The 21,754-nt window shown below is 39.2% G+C and overlaps 1 protein-coding gene across 4 annotated transcripts in view; it reads left to right on the top strand.

Moving 5' to 3' along the window:
- ACO1 (aconitase 1) overlaps positions 1 to 21,754 on the top strand; it is a 57,495-nt gene that overhangs the window by 13,345 nt on the left and 22,396 nt on the right. For 2 of the 4 annotated variants that reach the window (XM_087957601.1, XM_026672288.2), the window contains exons 2-7: positions 2,302 to 2,419; positions 3,633 to 3,801; positions 7,992 to 8,129; positions 12,736 to 12,805; positions 13,665 to 13,848; positions 21,510 to 21,649. In XM_087957601.1, the coding sequence (XP_087813727.1) occupies positions 2,323 to 2,419; positions 3,633 to 3,801; positions 7,992 to 8,129; positions 12,736 to 12,805; positions 13,665 to 13,848; positions 21,510 to 21,649 (798 nt within the window). In that variant the 5' untranslated portion in view covers positions 2,302 to 2,322. The remainder of the gene's footprint in view (positions 1 to 2,301; positions 2,420 to 3,632; positions 3,802 to 7,991; positions 8,130 to 12,735; positions 12,806 to 13,664; positions 13,849 to 21,509; positions 21,650 to 21,754) is intronic. The other 2 variants (XM_087957603.1, XM_087957602.1) reach the window with 1 other exon arrangement.

Here is a 21,754-nt window from a genome sequence, read left to right as displayed (position 1 = left end):
GTTTAAATACTGATATGTATGTTGACATATCTGTTGTATTTAAACTTTATAGAATTAAAGTGTTCTTTTATAACTAATGCTGCATAAACACAAAATGTGCAGTCAAATCTGGTGCTGATTATTGTCTTTTCAAATCATTTCAACTAACTCCGCAATAATAATTTTAAAAAACAGCAATAATTTATTAAAACAACGTGCTTCATTTTGCTATTGCATAAGTGGAAGAACTGGCATAAGGCTAAGAGTCTAAATTATGGATTGTAAAATGCGTGGCTTGAATCTCATCTATGTCAGAATTGCAATGAGCTGTGTTAGTTAATAACAGAAAATATGGGGATCTATAATACTTATAAATTGATTCAGGATAACAGAGTTGGATTTATCCTACAAGGACTCTACCTAGCTGAAGTATAGGAAGTGCTTTAAGTATTTGAAAATGTTGTAGAAAAATATAACAGTAATACATATTTTAGTAGTACACATGATACAAATTAGTAAGATAATGTACTCTTTTTTATTGTTAAAGAAAGTACACATACACATACCCAGAAAAATATGGAACTTTTAAAATTTGTTAAATACTAATATAGTAACAAATAATTTATATGACACCACATTAATTTCCGTTTAGTGCAGAACTTAATTTCAAAATTATTAACAGAGTAATGGATGTTGACTCAGCCTTCCATCCTTCTAAGGTGGGTAAAATGAGGACACAAATTGTTGGGGGAAAATATGCTGACTCTGTAAACTGCTTAGAGGGGGCTATAAAGCACTACAAAGTGATATATAACTCTAAGTGTTATTGCTATTTCTGCCCAGAAATTAGTTTTATTTTTTCTGTGGGGTTGCAGCTTACTTAAAATATAACAGGGAATGTTGCCAATATAGTTTGACTTTATCATAGCAATAATACCCCAAACAGATATTTTGTTAAAACTTTGTAAACATTGTATTGGTCCCCAAAGTATGAATTGCGTAGACAGATGTGTTTGTACAGATAGTCCTCGACTTACGACCACAATTGAGCCCAACATTTACATTTGCTAAGTGAAATATTTGTTAAGTGAGTTTTGCCCCATTCTGCAACCTTTCTTGCCACAGTGGTTAAATGAATTACTGCAGTTGTTCATTAGTAACGCGGTTGTTCAGTGAATCTGGCTTCTCCATTGACTTGGCTTGTCAGAAGGTCGCAAAAGCTGATCACTTGACCCTGAGACACTGCAACTGTCCTAGACATGAGTCCGTTGCCAAGCGTCTGAATTTTCATCAGATTGTAATTTTGAACGGTCATTAAACGAACTGTTGTAAGCCGAGGACTACCTGTATTTGATCATTTACAGCAGGGGTTTCCAAACTTGGCAACTTAAGACTTGTGTGATTTCAACTCCCAGAATCCCTCAGTCAGATGGCTAGAGAATTCTGGGAGTTGAAGTCCTCAGGTCTTATGGTTACTAAGTTTAGAGGCCACTGATATGCAGCATGGATTGGGAACCTATTGGTTGTGGCTTTTTTTTTCTCTAAATCCCCAAAACCTCCTCCTAATGTGCAACGTACGATTTTGTGGATTTTAGGATTAATTTAATGTGATTTGCCTTAGACTTTTAAAATAGGTTTCTTTTTTTAAAAAAAGGCTCATGAGGTAAAAAAAAAAAAAGCAGGAAATCTATTTCTTCAGCACTAAGATCTTCAGTTGTCAAGAAAGAAAAGAAAAAGAATAATATGGATCTCTAACCAGGGGAAAAATACTTGCCCCAAGCATATCCTAGACATATTTAAATTGATCGTCTTAAGAACCAGTTTGGTCTACTAGGGGTTAAGGCAGCAGGCTAGAAAGCCAGAGATCATGAGTCCAATTTTGCCTTAGCAGTTGAGCCAGTCACTCTCTCTCAGGTCAACCCAACTCACAGGATTGTTGCCATGGAAAAAATAGGAGGAAGAAGATATGTTGGATATGTTCACTATATGGGGTTCTTTGTAAAAAATAATAAAGGTGGGATGCAAATAAATAAAAACTCTTGCAAACTGTTAAAAGATCTTGCAAACTGTTAAAATAAGAATACTTTTATCTCTTGTAACCTCTTTCTTTCTTTCTTCCTTCCCCCTTTCTTTTTCTTTCTTTTCTCAAAATTCTTTCCCTCTCTTCCTCTTCTCTCTTCTTTCTTTTTCTTTCTTTTGCTTATTTGTGTATGTATTGTGACTGGTTTTAATTGTAAAAATTAATAAACTATATTTAAAAATAAAAATAAAAAAACTCTTAAAATAAAATCCAGTGATATAAACCTGTTTTGTATTTCTCAGTAGAAGCAAAACTTTACAACAATGAGCAACCCCTTTGCACACCTCACGGAACCTCTGGACTTGGGCCAGTCAGCAAAGAAGTTCTTCAATCTGAATCATTTGAAAGATGCCAGATATGGTATTTTGATGAAAATGGTCACGGTGGGTTGTCCCATTTCGCCAAAAAATTGCACCTCTACCTTACAATGCCCCTCAAAGGTTGGATCCGGTCCGGCTAAGAAACTTGGGGATCACTCCTTTAGAGACCCATAGCTCATTGGAAAACACAAGCAAAAAGTGTCAGATTTTAGGACTTTTCATCTCCAGACAGAAAATTGAAGTATGGAAGGGCTGGTTTTTAAGCATTATTACCTATCAGAAGAAAACATATTGGATCAAAGATCTGAAAACACTTTTTCTATTTTGGGTGAAAAGTATGGAGAAATATTTCTCCTAACCATCCAAGTGGCTTTCATCAGGCAACCCAACCCCTTGCGGCTTCACACGTATATTTGCTACCAATCTCCATATGTATAGAGGTCACTTTCTCCCTGTTTATTACAGAAAGTCATATTTTTTCCTTTATATTACAGCTTCCCCAGTGGGGTGGGTCTCCAAGTTCCAGAATTATTAGTTGTTGGATCTAAAACGGGGGTGTCAAACTCAAGGCCCGTAGGCCGCATCCAGCCCATAGGGCTGCCATGGAAACAGTGAAGGACCAGCCCACGGTGCCTCTGCCAGCCAAAATGGGCTCCCGAGCTCTGTTTTCAGCTGTGATGGCCTCCTACAACCCTCTGCCAGCATGCGGCCCTCCTGAGCTTCATTTTTGCTGGCAGAGGGTTGCAGGAAGCCATCACAGCCGAAAACAGAGCTCGGGAGCCCATTTTGGCTGGCAGGGTGCTCAGGCCACCACTGGCGCCCCCGACACAAGTGATGTCAATCTGGCCACAGCCACCCCACCTCAGCCCCCTGAGGACAAACACAAACCTGATGTGACCCTCAATGAAATCGAGTTTGACACCCCCAGTCTAAAAGATTGTAAATCTCTAGATCCAGAGATTGTAGAAGTCTGGTTTAATTTCTGTATCAGTCTTCTCCATCTGTATATTCCGGAGAGATGTGAATTTCAACCGCCAGAATTTTCATCGATGTGTGGCCGGATGGCGATTGTGGGAGTTAACATCTGGAGTGTGCCCAAATGAGAAGCGTGTTCTGTATTGTGTCTTTGGTTTTCACTCAGAGAGATGCTCCCTCTTTGATGTGAGACAAATGTTTGAAAATCTCAGCTTCTTTTTCTGAGTCTTCTTTTCAATTTCATTCTCTCCTTCCCTCCCTTTTCCTTTCTTTCCCAGCACATTTACCATTTTCTATCAGAATCTTGCTCGAGGCTGCAATTCGCAACTGTGACGAGTTTCTTGTGAAGGAAAACGATGTTGAGAATATCCTCAACTGGAAAGTGATGCAGCACAAAAATATTGAAGTGCCATTTAAGCCTGCTCGGGTTATTCTGCAAGATTTTACGTGAGTTGTGTGTGTATGTGTATGACTTCTCCATTAAGTTTGCTTGTCAGAAAGTCACAAAAGGTGATCACATAACCCTGAGGTACTGCAACAGTCTTAAATACATGTCTGTTGTCAGGTATCCAGATTTTGATCACATAAACACGGGAATGCTGGAACAGTCACATGAAAAATGGTCATCGGTTGCTTTTTTCAGTGGCACTGTAAACTTCGAATACTCACTAAATGAATGGTTTTAAATTGAGGATTGCCTGTACTACAAATTGCACTGGGATGAAGACTTCTAAACAGACAGCATTGGTCTGTTTCTAGGAAAATATTCAGTTCATGCTCATGAATGAATATCTCAAGCAAAATTCACCAAAAACACGGCCTTTTGATATTTCAGTAGACTATAAAACCAGGTGTTGGGTTGTAGTTGGCTGATAAGAAGCAGCATGAAACTAATTTATTTCCAGTTTGAGAACCCTCTAAAATATATAAAATTCAACTTTCAGAATTTTCAGAATGATTATGTTAGTTAGGAATTACAAGATTTATTGAACCATAGTGGCGCAGTGGTTAGAATGGAGTACCGCAGGCTACTTCTGCTGACTGCTGACTGCCAGCAGTTTGGCAGTTCGAGTCTCACCCAGATTGCTGGGGGCAAGATGCTGACTCTGTAAGCCACTTAGAGAGGGCTGTAAAAGCGAAGCGGAATATAAGTCTAAGTGCTATTGCTGTTGCTATCATGTCTGCCTACCTGATACAAATTGATACAATTCAATACAAATTGACTAAGGTTTTTTTTTTTTCTCAATAGTGGCTATTCACTGCTAACATTGTGTCTCCTGGTTTTTAAGGAGTGCTGTTCCAAAAACAACTGTTACATGAAATAACTTTCTTCCCCTTGAACCAATGGTCTTTAATATGTGGGATATAATTTTAAAAATAACCTACCTTGTATCATGGTAAAACTTACTCTCATTAGTACCACCTTAAACCTGAAAAGCAAATTTGAGAATCCTCTGGTCATGTTTCCTCCTAGAAGGGAAGAAACATCCACCTCAGGTAGAGTCACAGCCTGGAAATCAGTGACAAGCAAAGGACAGAGTTCTGAAGACTGTAGTCTTTGGCTTGGTGACCAAGGTCAGAGTTCACATTTGAGCAAACTTTACGAAAGCATCTTTACATTCAAGGAAATGTCAGTGATAGCACATCTCTGCCAATTATTAACACCTGCTGCATTTTTTAACATCCCAGTGATGTTTAAATATCTCTCTCTTTTTGAATATTTTTGCAAGCTAAACTTGAATGAATTATCTGTAGTTAAAAAGACCTATCAAACTTTAAGACTTGTGAACTTCAACTCCCAGAGTTCCTCAGCCAGCTTCGCTTTGCTGGCTGAGGAATTCTGGGAGTTGAAGTCCACAAGTCTTAAAGTTATCAAGGTTGGGGACCCCTGCTACATACCATACAACCATTAAAAACTGACAGTACTGAACTAAAATCCTACAAAACTTAATAATCCTACAAAACTTAATAATCCTACAAAACTTAATAATTGCCAGCCAGCTTATCTGCAAACGTACAGAAGAGCAGTGCAGAACCAGTAGCAAGATAAAATTTAAAATATTAAACCATTCAATAAATAAAAGAACTGAAAACATCTGGAATGTTTTAAGTATTGTAAAAAAAAAAAACCAGAAGATTAAAATAAAAGGGAGGGGAAGTAATGTATTCAAGGGAATACAGTATTAATGCCATGCCAAATAAAGATAAAGATATTATATCTGGTGTTTTCCATTTTTCTTACACTCGATCAGGATCATTTCATCATATTTTCAGATCTTGTTATGGAATTTTAAAAAGAAGATTGCATTTATTTCTACATGAAAAAAATAAGTGTATCTTGTAGATAGTTGCTAAAAACTGGGACAGATGCGTTTTAAAATATCTGTTCTGTGCTGGGAAAAAGATGACTATTCTGGGGGCATGATTAAAAAAAGGTATTGATAGGGTATGTTTGCATCATGTTTGGGTGTAAGTGGGGAAAGTTTTTATTTTACCTTCATAAGAATTGAGTTGGGTGCTATCTGAGGCATTTTTGCAAATTATTTTCTTGTCTTGGCTCAAGTTTTAGTTTTTCTGATCATTATCTTGGTCTTCTTTCATTCCTTTAAGCTTTAGTCCTAAATGAGAAAATATTATGTGAAGCTTGAGCGTATTAAATAGTTTTGATAAGGCCCAGGAATCTTCCATTTTGACATTGGTGCTACTCCCCTGACTTGGTACCTCTGTTCACATGTGGAATCTATTATGTCAGGAAGAAAGATTTGAACTAGCATTTTTTCCTGACAAGCTATATGCTGTTTTTCTGAATGCAGAAGATGTATTTGGAACAGGGTTAACACAGCAGTCCTTCCTAACATTGTGGTTACTCAGTACCTGCCTTGAGCCTTATATGGGAGTCTGTGAAATGCCATCTTATACAATGTACACAATGGCCATTTTTTTTCTCAAAGCAATAACAGTTGTTGTGAATCAAAATCCTTGCATACGAAGGCTGAGCTTTGTGTAAATGTGAACGAATAACACTTCGATAGAAACATCACTGCAAGAGTAGAATCTCTCGGTTTTCTTAAACTATGGTTAATATATGCTTTTTCATTACAACCTAAGTACTACAATTACGTAAAACTTTGGACTCTAGATTCTGGCTGTATGTTGCATACATTTTGATTCTTATGTATTCAAAGTTTGCCACATATTCATGAACATTCATTCCATAGTAGGGTTATTTTCTTCCAAAACAACTTTCATTTTTTTCCCAATTACCTGTGAGAATCTGTCCTAGCTAAAAATACTGAGTTTTTAAAACAAATATAATGTAGTGGGAATGGAATCACTAAATTCTGTTCCAACTTTTACTAAACCTGTTGTGTGGTCTTACTCTTAAGAAAACAACTAATAGCATTTTTTTAAAAGCATTCCAGATGAATTTGGGTTGCTGATGTTGGAGAAATGTACTTGCAAAGGATTTGTTCAGACATTGCTCTGTAATTATCCTAAGTAATAGCAGTGTTTGAACAAATTCTTTGCAACTACATTTTTGGATAATCCACAACATTATTAGTTGTAGATTTAATTATGGTTTTGAATAATTTTCTTATTTTCCATTGGAGGAATTGATATTTGTGCAGATGCTTTGAGGGTGTAGAATTAGAATAATCTCTCCCAATTCTTCTTCAGTGTATTGTAAGTTATATAAAATATAAATTTAGCGCCAGGCTCATTTATTCATTTATTGGGCTTGAGCTGTGATGAGATAAAAAGGATTCTGGGATAATACTATAAGAGTCCTAGCTTGTTTACTGCCTGTGACAAGTTGCATTAAAACTATAATTTTTTTTTTCACATTAATCTCCTCCTCCTCTTCCTCCTCCCAGTCCCTGGATCTATTTGTGATTTGAGCCTCAAACATTTGGTTGCAAAAAGTTTGCTGAATATTCAAATAAATATCCAAAATAACTATAGGTAGTCAACTTACCACCATTCATTTAGTGACTGTTCCAAGTTACAACAGCACTGGAAAAAAATGTTTTGCATAGATTTAGACTAAAAAAAACCACTATTGACTATGGTCTTCTGAGAGTTGTACCATAGTATCAATATATCTGCAAGAAAGAACAGTTTCATGGGCAATTCATGTACCTGATTGCAGTTTGGAGAATTAGAGACATTCTTCTCCTCCCCTTTTGCTCTTTGATTTGCAGTCAGCACTACCATAGTATCTACAAACCAATACTTTCCACAAGTGAATAAGTCAGCAATCTCTGGCATTTGCCTATTAGCAGGACCTAGAGCTTGCCAGCTCAGATAACCACAGATAATTAGAGTTAATGCTACAACACAAATTGTAAAAGGACAGGAGAAGGAACAAGGAAAGTAAAACATGACTCTGGAGCTTGTTTGTTTGGAAAGTTCTTTCTATTGAACCAGGGTGTTTGCTCTTATAGCACATTCGGGTGTGTTGAATCTAGCTACCATTCTTCACTTAGCAGCTCCAACTCTAGACCTTGCAAAAGTGTTGCTTGCTTGCGTATGTTGAGTTCAAAATCTTGCTTGCACATTTCTGCAGCCCCTGGGCTATCAGTTTTGACAAATTTGCCTTGTGTTTTTTGTTTGTTTGTTTTACTTTCTTGTTGCAGAGGTGTCCCGGCAGTGGTTGATTTTGCTGCTATGCGTGATGCAGTGAAGGCCCTGGAAGGTGACCCTGAGAAAATCAACCCCGTGTGTCCTGCTGATTTAGTCATTGATCATTCCATCCAGGTTGACTTTAATAAAAGGTAGGAAATTTACCTTTAAGCAGCATGCCAGGAAGGAAGGAAGGGGGAGGGAGGGAGGGAGGGAGGAAGGAAGGAAGGAAGGAAGGAAGGAAGGAAGGAAGGAAGGAAGGAAGGAAGGAAGGAAGGAAGGAAGGAAAAGAAAGGAAGGAAGGAAAGGGAAGGAGGAAGGAAGGAAAGAAAGAAAGAAGAGAAAGAAAGAAAGAAAGAAAGAAAGAAAGAAAGAAAGAAAGAAAGAAAGAAAGAAAGAAAGAAGGAAGGAAGGAAGGAAGGAAGGAAGGAAAGAAAGAAAGAAAGAAAGAAAGAAAGAAAGAAAGAAAGAAAGAAAGAAAGAAAGAAAGAAAGAAAAGAAAGAAAAGAAAGACCAGAACTTCGTGAAGCATGCCAGGAAGGAAGGAAGGGAGGGAGGGAGGGAGGGAGGGAGGGAGGGAGGGAGGAAGGAAGGAAGGAAGGAAGGAAGGAAAGAAGGAAGGAAGGAAGGAAGGAAGGAAAAGAAAGGAAAGGAAAGAAAGAAAGGAAGGGAAGGAAGGAAGGAAAGAAAGAAAGAGAAAAAGAAAGAAAGAAAGAAAGAAAAAGAAAGAAAGAAAGAAAGAAAGAAAGAAAGAAAGAAAGAAAGAAAGAAAGAAAAGAAAGAAAAGAAAGACCAGAACTCGTGAAGCATGCCAGGAAGGAAGGAAGGAAGGGAGGGAGGGAGGGAGGGAGGGAGGAAGGAAGGAAGGAAGGAAAGAAGGAAGAAGGAAGGAAGGAGGAAAAGAAAGGAAAGGAAAGAAAGAAAGGAAGAAGGAAGGAAAGAAAGAAAGAAAGAGAAAAAGAAAGAAAGAAAGAAAGAAAGAAAGAAAGAAAGAAAGAAAGAAAGAAAGAAAGAAAGAAAGAAAGAAAAGAAAGAAAAGAAAGACCAGAACTTCGGTGAAGAGCAAGGATTCATTACATTCAGAGACTGGGAACCCTTAGGAAGGTAGCCATGTTAATCCTAAAGGTACAAAAACAAGATACAGATAATCCTCAACTTATGACCACAATTGACCCCAAAATTTCTATTGCTAAACCAGGCAATTATTAAGTGAATTTTTGTCCCATTTTGTGACCTTTCTTGCCACAGTTGTTAAGTGAGTTATTAAATTAATAATGTGATTGTTCAGTGAATCTAACGACTTTTCCTGTCAGAAAGTCACAAAAGGTGATCACATGACCCCAGGACACTGCAACCGTCATAAATACATTCCAGTTGCCAAGCATACGAATTTTGATCACCTGACTACACAGATGCTGTAGTGGTCCTAAAAGTGAAAATCAGTCAAAAGCCACTTTTTTTAGTGCCATTAGAAATTTAAAAAGTCACTGAACAAATGGTTGTAAGTTGAGAACTACCAGTAATATATAACAAAAATCCAGCACAATGAGCTTCTCCCCCTTGTCAACTTAAATTGCTATCTCCAGCTAAAATCATTATTTTTCCCCAAAATAGCAATAGCACTTAGACTTATATACTGCTTTATAGTGCTTTACAGCCCTCTCTAAGTGTCAGCATATTCCCTCACAATAATCTGGGTCCTCATTTTACCCACCTCAGAAGGAAGGAAGGCTGGGTCAACCTTGAGCCTGGTGGGATTCGATCTGCCAAATTGCAGGCAGACGGTAGTCAGCAGAAGTGGCCTGAGGTACATCACTCTAAATACTGTGCCACCGAGGCTCTTAAATGTATCCAGGTGACATCTTTGCATGTGTTCATACATGTATATATGTAGAAGATCCATAGTGTAAACGGGGGAAGGAGACACTGGACCTGAATGAACTATGACTGATAATTGAAAGTAATTGCTTGAAAAACAAAATGCGCTATCAATATATTTACAAAAAGTAATAAATCCTGGGCTAGATGCTCTTTCTTTGTGTAGCTTATATACAAGCCATTTTCAGTCATGGAAACATACCAGACTCATAATTTTTTTTAGCTTTTTTACATGTCCACCAAGCATAACAAATTGCTTCTTCATGCTATTCACAATGACAACATACAGTGCATTTGAAGTGCCTTTATACCAGAGGTCTCCAAACTTGGCAACCGTGGCTGGAGAATTCTGGGAGTTGAAGTCCACAAGTCTTAAAGTTGCCAAGTTTGGGGACCCCTGCTTTATACATTCTAGATTAAGGGTCTTCAAACTTGGCAAGTTTAAGACTTGTGGACTTCAACTCCCAGAATTTCTGAGCTAACATGACTGGAGGAGGAATTCTGGGAGTTGAAGTCCACAAGTCTTAAAGCTGTCAAGTTTGAAGACCCCTGTTCTATAGTATTTCTCCAGGGTCATGTACCAATGATGCATCATATGTTGCTTTGGCTTCCAGGCGAGGTGAAATATCTTTGTCAATGGCTCCACAAGCAGAGACAGCATAGCAATGGAATTGTCAGTCAGGAGAGAGTTCCGGTGGATGGCAATTTCTCCTCAGTCCCCACATGTTAATGTAACCAAGTTTGGAAGCTCTGAGTTAGATAATCCCTTCCTCAGATTAACAGGGAATGGTGTTCACATGTGAATGTTGGGAATGATTAGCTCAAAAAGTTTGCATTCTTTGAAATGTAATCTTTAGCATAAGGGCATTCCAGGGAACTTGCTAGATGAGACCAAAGTCTAGTCTTTCTCCAACAATAGTGTAGCTACTGAAAAGCTTCCCTTCTTGTCTTATTTATATATGAAGCCTGGTGTTCCAAGTCTTGTTTCTGAACACTAGGTTTCCATTTATTTGAAGCTGGAAAATACCGTGTTTCTCATATAATAAGGCCGGGGTTGTTGTTTTTTTTTGAGCCCTGAAAAAATGGCTAGGCCGTCTTTTTTGGGGGGGTGACTTAATTCCCCCCCCCTTGCATCTTCGGGCAGGCGGGCGGCGATGGCTTGGATGTTGACCTCGGCGTTGGTGGGGCACTTTGTATCGGGGTCAACGCAGGCAGCACCATATCCGGGTGTGCAACAAAAGTACTTCCTAACGGCAAGCCCCCCCCCCACCATTCCCCCCCATTTCACATGTTTTAATATAGGCCTTAATTTGGGGGGAGGGGCTTAATTTCATTTCATGCCTATAAAACATGCTGGGACTTCCTATTGGGGAGGCCATATTGTTGGAGAAACAGGATAGTACAAGATGAAAAATGGAAATGATTAGAGGCTGAAACAGTTTAGGAGGCCTAATTTAAGCAAAATCAGACTGTTTTGCTTAAAAATAAAAATCAAGTAAGAGAAGATGTGATAGAGGCACATACAATTATTCCTTTTATGATGTAAGCAGAGATAAGAGATTTCTGTCGTGATTAAAATCTGAGGCCCCATAAATCAAATTTCAAAGGTTCAGAGTAGACGAAAATCAGTCATTCACACACAGGTAATCCTCGACATACGATCAGAATTGAGCCCAATATTTCTATTCCTTTGTAAGGCAGTTGTTAAGTGGGTTTTGCTCCAATGTGTGACCTTTTTTTGCCAGAGTTGTTAAGCGAATCACTGCAGTTGTTAAGTGAATCATACAGCCGTTAGGCAAATCTGGTTTCCCCCATTAATTTTCCTTGTCAGAAGCCAGTTGGGAAGATTACATATGGTGATCACATGACCTCAGAATAGTGCAAGTGTCATAAATACCTACCAGTTGCTATGTGCCAGAATTCTGATCACGTGACCATGGGGGCGGGGGGAGGTTTGCAATGGCCGTAAGTGTGAAAAACAATCATAAGTCACTTTTTATGTGCCGTTGTAAGCTCAGTCACTAAACGAATGATTGTAAGTCGAGGACTACAATCGAGGACTGTATTCTATCTTACTCTATAGAACAGACCAGATGAGGTTAAAATAAGGTGGCTCAACCATGAGTTTAGCATATTATGAAAGGAGGATACTTACATTGTCCTAAACACAGCCATTGTGTTTGTTTATTCCAGGTTAAGGATTTATTGAGCCCAGATTAGTGGATTTTGCCCTCATGCAGTATATATGAGGGTCATGAACTTAAGTCTTGAATGGGGATTAGATAAATTTATGAGGGAAAAAGGAACGATCACCTCAGAGATGGGGAACAAACAGAAAATCATTTACTGAGAAGAGAGCATTTGCCCTTGTATCCTGCTAGTGTGTTTCCCACATGATTAGCTGAATCTTTTGATTTGAGTCAGAACAAAATCTGTCTTGCTACTAGACTTTTTGGTCTAATTCAGCCTGGTTCTCAACTCATATGGCCAATATTCCAGTACCTATTTACACAGTGCTTTTTTCAAAGCCTTGAATGTATTTTTGTCAGCTGTACTTTCTAATCTTTTTCTGCTCACTAGAACACTTGTTTTCTTGTATAATACATGTTTTAGAAACCTTTCCGTCACTGTTATATTCAGAATACTCTCTGCCAAAATGCCTACAGGGAATTAGCCGTTCCTTGAGACAGTAGGAATTATTATAAAAGCTTTGCTTTTTCCTAACTCTCTAGTGCATGGCGATTAAAGAGCTCCATGATGCTGAGCTAAATAAATACCAACTCGCTCTCCACTTTCTTTTTCAAGGTACAGACATTGAATCCTGCACTCTATCCTACTGATGTTTTCTTACTTGTATTAACCTCTTACCTTTCACTGCAGGCCAGACAGTTTACAGAAGAATCAAGATTTGGAATTTGAGAGAAACAAAGAACGATTTGAGTTCTTGAAGGTAAGATCATACTTCCTCTGTGTGTCTGCAAAGCTAAGCATGGAACAGCCTACTAAGGTAGAAGGGAGTCTACAGAATCACAGCTCCTAATGTATTAGGAACTGTCAAATACTTTGGCCGCCTAATGAGAAGGAAGGACTCACTGGAGAAGAGCCTAATGCTAGGAATGGTTGAGGGCAAAAGGAGAAGGGACGGCAGAGAATGAGGTGGCTGGATGGAGTCACTGAAGCAGTCGCCCTGAGCTTAAATGGACTCCAGGGGATGGTAGAGGACAGGAAGGCCTGGAGGAACGTTGTCCATGGGGTCGCGATGGGTTGGGCTTGACTTTGCAACTAGCAACAGATGTATTAAGAAGTATGACATGGACCTGTTTTTGTCTTGGAAGATTAGCTAAGAAGAGAAGTTAGCAAAGTTTTTTTTTTCCATAAAAGAAGAGAAAGAATTAAACTTGATAAATGCTCTCCAACCAATGCTCTCCAAAATTTAAATGTTTTTAAATTTGAGCTTGGTTATTCATCGGTATCACACGTACCAAGCCAGACAGTTAATTTTGTAATTTCTGTCTAGCTCATGCATCTGGGTCAGTGGGTAGCCAATCAGAATGGGGCTGTTTGCTTGATTATGGTATCTTAATTTACATCTTGTCAGATTTTAAGATTTTTTTAAAAAAAACAGGTGTATTGGTGAAACCACAAAGTCTGAATAGAACTTCAAAAACTTGGTAGTAGGTCCACGTGGGCAGAATGTTTTAAAAAACAAACCTTCATATCCCAATATTTATAAATTGATGACGAGGCAAGTGAAATACTTAATTTTGCTACTTCTTAAGACATTTTCTTCTTTTCCATTTGTGTTTTAGTGGGGCTCTCAAGCCTTCCAGAACATGAGAATTATTCCTCCAGGTTCAGGAATTGTCCATCAGGTGAATTTAGAATATCTGGCAAGAGTTGTCTTTGATCAGAATGGATTCTATTATCCAGACAGCGTTGTGGGTACCGATTCACATACCACAATGATTAACGGCTTAGGTGTACTTGGCTGGGGTAAGTGCTTTTAAAACGGAGCTGTCTGTACATTGGGAATTTACGTGGTGTTTAGCAAAAGTCAAAAATGAGAAGGTGTTATTCTGAATTTATTCTTGCTGTTTCCCCTGCTCCTAATAGCAATAGCACTGTGTGTGTGTGTGTGTGTGTGTGTGTGTGTGTGTGTATATCTTGTTATTCGGTTTATCCGTAATTGGAAGTATCAGGCGACGTTCGATGAAGTCTCATTCATCATCTTCAGGCTTGTGTCTTCGGCTATGTGCTTCTTCTTTACTCTGAGAAGCACAAAGCAAGACACAAGCCTGAAGATGATGAATGAGACTTCATTGAAACGTCGCTAGATACTTCCAATTTACGGAGGAAACCCGATAACCAAAGATCCACATACAAATACCTAACCTCAGAAAACAAACATATATATATATATATATACACACACACACACACACACACACTGCTTTACAGTGCTTTACAGCCCTCTCTAAGCGATTTTACAGAGTCAGCATATTGCCCCAAACAATCTGTATCCTCATTTTTACCCACCTCGGAAGGATGGAAGGCTGTGTCAAACTTGAGCCTGGTGGGATTTGAACTGCCAAATTGCAGGCAGGCGATAGTCAGCAGAAGTGGCCTGCAGTACTGCACTCCAATCACTGCGCCACTAAGGGTCTAATATATAATCAACTGGGGTAAAATTTGTGAGTTGTTTTTTTTTTTTTTGAAAACAATATTGATTGAGTTTTCTGTTGCTGAATTTATGTTCAAATAGCTTTGTATGTTTATTTATTATTTTTATCCCCCCTTTGATTTATTTTTTATTAGTGGCGAGAGAATACCTAATATTCTTTCCTCCTCCTTTTTTCCCCATAATAACAACCCTCTGAGAGAGACTGGCCTGGAATCACCCACTTGCTTTTCATGCAGTGGTGATATTCAAAAAATTTTTACTACCGGTTCTGTGGGCATGGCTTGGTGGGCGTGGCTTGGTGGGTGTGGCAGGGGAAGGATACTGTAAAATCCCCATTCCCTCCCCACCTCACGAACCTGCTTTCCGGCTCCGTTCTCCTGTGCAGGGCAACAAAAGAAGACCCAGCCAATCAGCTGGGACTCAGGAGGCAGAGGATAGATGGGTGCGCGGCTAGTCAGAGGTGGTATTTACTGGTTCTCTGAACTACTCAAATTTTCAGCTACCGGTTGTCCAGAACCTGTCAAAACTGGCTGAATACCACCTCTGCTAAGGTGTGACTACAACTCACCATCACCAGGTTTCTAGCCTGATCCATAACAGTTACACCAAATCAGCTCTATATCTTCTGAGAGAGAAAAAAATCCATTGGCCATGCAATGGAACTTGGAGTCCTCCTGATCTTGCTGAAGTACAGCTTCCAATATCTCTATCCAAAGTCCAAAATGTATGGAAAATAATATATTCCCTATACGGGTCGTCCTTGACTTACGACCACAATTGAGCCCAAGATTTCTGTTGTTAAATGAGACATTTGTTAAGTGAGTTTTGCCCCATTTTACAACCTTTCTGGCCACAGTTGTTAAAGCGCAGAAATTCTTAAGTTGTTAAGAGTGAATCTGGCTTCCCCATTGACTTTGCTTGTCAGAAAATCGCAAAAGGTGATCACATGACCCCTGAGACATTGCAACCGTCATAAATACGAGTCAGCTGACAAGCATCTGAATTTTGATCATGTGACCATGGGGTTGCTCCAATGGTTATGTGATGACCCAGAGCGTGGCACAAAGGCAATACAGTTAAATAAGCAAGAAGAGTCCCTTTAATACCTCCAACCTTTTCCCCAATGTCCAGGTTACCTTCGGCTGGAGAAAAAACTCTCCCAAGAACAGTCTTTAAGTGGAGGAAATTCAGTCCGAAAACAAAGTACATACAAACTGTACATAAAAATCCACACAAACCAGGGTGCCGTAATTAACTTGACAGGGCAGGATAAGGAATTGCAGATTTGAACAGCCAATAAAACACACACAGTTGGGAAGACGCCAGGAATCCAGATAAGCCTCGACAATAACAGATAACTCACAATTTGCTTCCAACAACTTTGCTGTGCGTAGCTTCCCTTTTTAAACACTGTGTTCCCAGCTGCAGCTAATGAAGGGAATCAGGGCCCTTTCCTCCCCTGTAAGCCATGCAACTCACGTTGCTCCCTTCGTCGTTCCTCCCTGCATGCCCTAGGATGAAAAGGGGGTTGCCCTGAAGCTTCCTCTGAATTCCCTCTGCCTTGCTCTTTCTCTTTCCTGCTCTGCCCAGCCAGACCTTGCCCTTCCACAGTTTCTTCCACAGCCAACAGAGCCCTACTCCCACTCCCTGTCAGCTGCTCGGCCTCCCCCTTAAAATCAGATTCCGACGGGGCCATGACAGGTTATAAGTGTGAAAAACTGACATAAGCTACTTTTTCCAGTGGCATTAAAACTTTGAACAGTCACTAAACGAACTACTGTAAGTCAAGGACTACCTGTACTTGGTCAGTGGTTGTTTTTTTTTAAAAAGTCGAATTCAGGCTAGGAGCTTCGTGTCACACAGCCTCTTTCCATACAGTGGCAGAAGAACTTATGCCAGGAATTGAAATAGGAGAAGAAGCGAGCAGTTACTAACCCCATTACAAAAGCAGAGAAGGAATCAAATTCATAAGTGGAGGCCCTATTTAACCATAATTAGACGTGGCCTCTGATCACCAAAATGTTTTTCACACCATTGATCATGCCTGATTCAAGGAAATGCAGGCCGAAGCAGCACTGAGTTTATATTTCCCTGGAAAGTTAGGGGAAGTGGGGGAGAGATACCAGTTAGTTATCATATGACAAATTAATACCACTACTGAAATAGCCCTATTCTTGAATGGTAGAAGGAAACAAATCAGAAATTGTCCCAGTGACTGAAGCATGACAAAAGGCTCACAAGATAGAAGCCATGCCTTTAGTTTCTCTAATTTTCAAAGTGTTCTCCATAAATGACTGAGTCAGATGAAGATCATTTTTACCCCTTCCATGGGAAGAGAAGACATTTATTTACCTTGGATAATATCAGTCATTGTCCCAGAAGAAATATTCCCATGTGCCAAGAATATACATGGAAGAATTCTAAGGTTTATATACCTGGCTTGCATTCTTACCCCCACTTTATTTTGAGGGCAAAATCTTCCTGATTCTAGATTACATCAGTTAATTAAAGGCGGGATTGCATGTTGAAGGTGATAAAATTGAGATTCTTAGCAGATGTTGAGAGAGCCTCGATATACATCTGCACTGTTCTGTGAAGAAGGTTGATAAAGAAAAGTAACGTTAGATCGGCATGTGTTAAAAGAAAGCAAAATCACACTGTGAGATCTTAGAATAAAATACTGTTGTTGATTTCTTATCTTTCAGAATATCTAGCCATTTTGGAAATAGTTTAAAATAAGGATTTTTTAAAAATCACATATATATTAATTAGAGCCCTGTTCCTAAATATTAAATCCCTGAAAGACCCCTTTAAATCCCATGAAAAAACCCACCAAACTTAAGCCTAAAATCCCGTTTAAAATAAGCTCAAAGCAGTAATGCATTTAATCTTTCTAGAGAAATGCTTTGACTCAGCATCTATCAGGAAACCATAAGTTTTTCTTTCAATTCCAGTTGTAATTTGTTTGGTTTTATACACACACAAACACACACACACACTTTTGCTTGATCAGCTAACATAAAAATGCAAACAGGGCAAAGTAAGAAACTTTTAAAGTTTTTTTTTTTTTGATTCAGTTAATACAACTTGAGGCCTTTCTTCACTGCTTAGTTGATGTGTTCTTTACTCATTCTAGAGTTGGCTGAGATGATAATTTGCTGCCGCGGTTACTGAGCCTTCTCTCTATTATTCTTTTGAAATCACTATAACTTATATCAATTCAGTTGAAAATAAAATATAAAGGAGATACAGAATATTACTTAACGTGGAATAGGTTTTACCAATGGTTAGAGATAAGAGGTAGAAATTAGATTAAGAAAGAGCATAAGTTAAACATGAATGTTGTTCAAAGCTATAAGTATGCTAATATAATCAATAGGATTACAAATAAGATAAGATAATTATAAATATGGTTGGACTTATTCTATTGTATTACTACTATTGCTATCAGTATATATGTTACTATTTCTTTATTTTGTAAAATGGAATGCCCAGACAATATACTGTATTCAAAATGCATATATATATAAACAAAAAAAAACTTGACTTAAAAAAACTTATATCAATTCAAGATCAAAGGTGACAATCCTAGCAGATTTCACACACTTTCAAACTACATGTGATGACCCGGGGCATGGCACAAAAGTAGATAAATTCCCTTTAATACCACCAACTTGGCCCTCAGTGTCCAGTTATCCTCGGCTGGTGATCAAACTCTTCCAAAAACAGTCTACAAAGGCAAGAAATGCAGTCCGAACCCAAAGTACAAATAAATTAGAAATAAAAAAACCAACACAAACCACGCTGAAGTAATTAACACGACAGGCCAGGATAATAAATTGCAGACTTCCAAAAGATAACGAAGCACACACAGTTGGGAGGATGCCAAAACCCAGATAAGTCTTGACAAAGATAATGTACGCTTTGCTTCCAGCAAGGTGCTGTGTGCAAACGCCCTTCTTATATCCTGTTCTCCCAGCTGCAACTAATGAAAGGGATCAGGGCCCTTTTCTCTCCTGTAAGCCACATTGCTCCCTTCTCCATTCCTCCGTGCATGCCCTAGGATAAAGAGGGGGTGGCCCTGGGTCTTCCGCTGAATGCCCAGCCAGACTGTGCCCTTCCCCTGTTTTTTCCACAGCCGCTGGAGCCACACTCCCACTCCCTGTCAGTCAATCTTCCCCTCAGAATCAGACTCCCAACAAGGGCATGACACTACCCTAAAAGATGGTCAGACTAAGGGAGAAATACTAATTTAATTCCAATTCAGCTGACTTAAGAATAGATCACTTACATCTCAAAGCAATGTGTTGTGGGCACAGGAAAAAAAAACATGCAGCCGAGATATGTGCCACAGTTCGATACAAGTGAGAAAAGCTGTACGTATCTGGAAATGTAGTGGTGCATCCCTTTAAAATTGAGAAGACAATGTGGTAAACATTGTTTGTTTTCCCTTGGGAATAGCCAAGGAAAACTAGATCTAGAGTGGATCTAAATTTGATCAAGAGATGCATGCATGGTATTCCACTGCTGAGTAAAATAAATGTATTTCTTGATGTCATGTTTCGAGATATCCTTATCTTCTAATTCATTGGCAAGCATTTGTGTGTGAGAGTATTGGGGGTTATGAATATACAGGTGAAACTCGAAAAATTAGAATATCGTGCAAAAGTTCATTTATTTCAGTAATGCAACTTAAAAGGTGAAACTAATATATGAGATAGACTCATTACATGCAAAGCAAGATAGTTCAAGCCGTAATGTGTCATAATTGAGATGATGATGGCTTACAGCTCATGAAAACCCCAAATCCACAATCTCAGAAAATTAGAATATTACATGCAATCAATAAAACAAGGATTGTATATAGAACAGTATTGGACCTCTGAAAAGTATAAGCATGCATATGTACTCAGTACTTGGTTTGGGCCCCTTTTGCAGCGATTACTGCCTCAATGCGGCGTCACATGGAAGCTATCGGCCTGTGGCACTGCTGAGGTATTATGGAAGACCAGGATGCTTCAATAGCGGCCTTCAGCTCTTCTGCATTGTTCGGTCTCATGTCTCTCATCTTTCTCTTGGCAATGCCCCACAGACTCTCTATGTGGTTCAGGTCAGGCAAGTTTGCTGGCCAATCAAGCACAGTAATCCCATGGTCATTGAACCAGGTTTTGGTGCTTTTGGCAGTGTGGGCAGATGCCAAGTCCTGCTGGAAAATGAAGTCAGCATCCCCAAAAGCTCATCTGTGGAAGGAAGCATGAAGTGCTCCAAAATCTCCTGGTAGACGGCTGCGTTGACCCTGGACTTAATGAAGCACAGTGGACCAACAGCAGCAGATGACATGGCTCCCCAAATCAACACAGACTGTGGAAACTTCACACTGGACTTCAAGCATCTTGCAGTGTGCGCCTCTCCATTCTTCCTCCAGACTCTGGGTCCTTGGTTTCCAAATGAGATGCAAAAGTTGCTCCCATCAGAAAAGAGGACTTTGGACCACTGAGCAACAGACCAGTTCTGTTTTTCTTTAGCCCAGGTAAGGCGCTTCTGAAGTTTGTTGTTCAGAAGCTGCTTGACAAAAGGAATACGACATTTGAAGCCCATGTCCAGGATCCGTCTGTGTGTGGTGGCTCTTGATGCACTGACTCCAGCCTCAGTCCACTCCTTGTGAAAGTTCCCAACACTTTTGAATGGCCTTTTCCTGACAATCCTCTCCAGGCTGAGGTCATCCCTGCTACTTGTGCACCTTTTTCTTCCACGCTTTTCCCTTCCACATAACTTTCTATTAATGTGCTTTGATACAGCACTTTGGGAACATCCAACTTCTTTTGCAATTACCTTTTGAGGTTTTCCCTCCTTATGGAGGGTGTCAATGAGGGTTTTCTGCACAACTGTCAGGTCAGCAGTCTTTCCCATGATTGTGATTCTGACTGAACCAGACTGAGAGACCATTTAAAGGCTCAGGAACCCTTTGCAGGTGTTATGGCTTAAGTAGCTGATTAGAGTGGGACACTTTGAGCCTAGAATATTGAACCTGTTCACAATATTCTAATTTTCTGAGATTGTGGATTGGGGGTTTTCATGAGCTGTAAGCCATCATCATCTCAATTATGACACATCACAGCTTGAACTATCTTGCTTTGCATGTAATGAGTCTATCTCATATATTAGGTTCACTTTTTAAGTTGCATTCCTGAAATAAATGAACTTTTGCACGATATTCTAATTTTTCGAGTTTCACCTGTAAGAAGAAGATGTAGGATCTAGCCAGGGAAGGAAGCGTTAAATACAGGGTTAGTATTATTTTATGATAGTCGTGTGTTTTCAATTCTTTCATTTCCTGTTCTTAAGCTCCTTGAATCTTTTACATTTAAATGCCTTGTTCTGTTGTTTTTAGGTTGTGTTTTATTTGCCTGTGGAAAGGGAAAAAATTGATTTTGTATGCACAGTGATTTGCAGAATGCAAGAGAACAGATTCACATGTTAAAAGAGTTTTTATTTTTGATCCTTACAGCATAGTTTTTACAGCAAAACTATACTGTATGTTTAGCATGTGCATGTTTCTTAAACAAGGGGTGCGGCATTCCGCTTAATTTCATCTGCAGATTGGTAAACCCTGCTTTAAAACTGATTGCCTTGCAACTTCTCAGTCCAATTTGAGTTCCTTGGGGAAATGAGGTAGGGAACGTGCTAATGCACAACTGTTCTTGGGTCTTCCTGTTAGCATCTGCTTGGGCATTGTGGGAACAAAAAATGAGTCTAGATAGGCCATTGTTTTGATCTAGTAATATTTTTGATGTTCTTTTTACCCTAATTTTATTTATTTTAGATGAATAACTACTGTTTTCATCTCCCTGTCAATAATACTGTTGACCCACTGTTGTTTTCCTGAATGAATGTTGCTGCAAGATAAATCAGCAATCATATTTAATGCATCTTTCTCTCTCCCTCCTCCCTCTCTCTCTTTCCCATTGATCAGGTGTGGGTGGCATTGAAGCTGAAGCAGTGATGCTGGGCCAACCAATCAGTATGGTTCTTCCTGAAGTGATTGGCTACAAATTGAGCGGTAGTCCTCATTCATTGGTCACATCCACAGACATCGTGCTCACAGTTACCAAGGTAATAACTTGCTTGACTGACCACAGCTGATCATGATACAAGGCTATTGCTTAATTAATCTCAGAAATCTGCATGCTAATAGATACAGGGTAGGAGTTTAAGTCC

This window comes from Notechis scutatus, chromosome 2 (assembly GCF_049901735.1).
Source record: "Notechis scutatus isolate UNSWTSFEM ecotype Mainland chromosome 2, rNotScu1.2, whole genome shotgun sequence".
Lineage (NCBI taxonomy): Eukaryota > Metazoa > Chordata > Lepidosauria > Squamata > Elapidae > Notechis > Notechis scutatus.
This window is presented reverse-complemented; position numbering and strand designations above follow the sequence as displayed.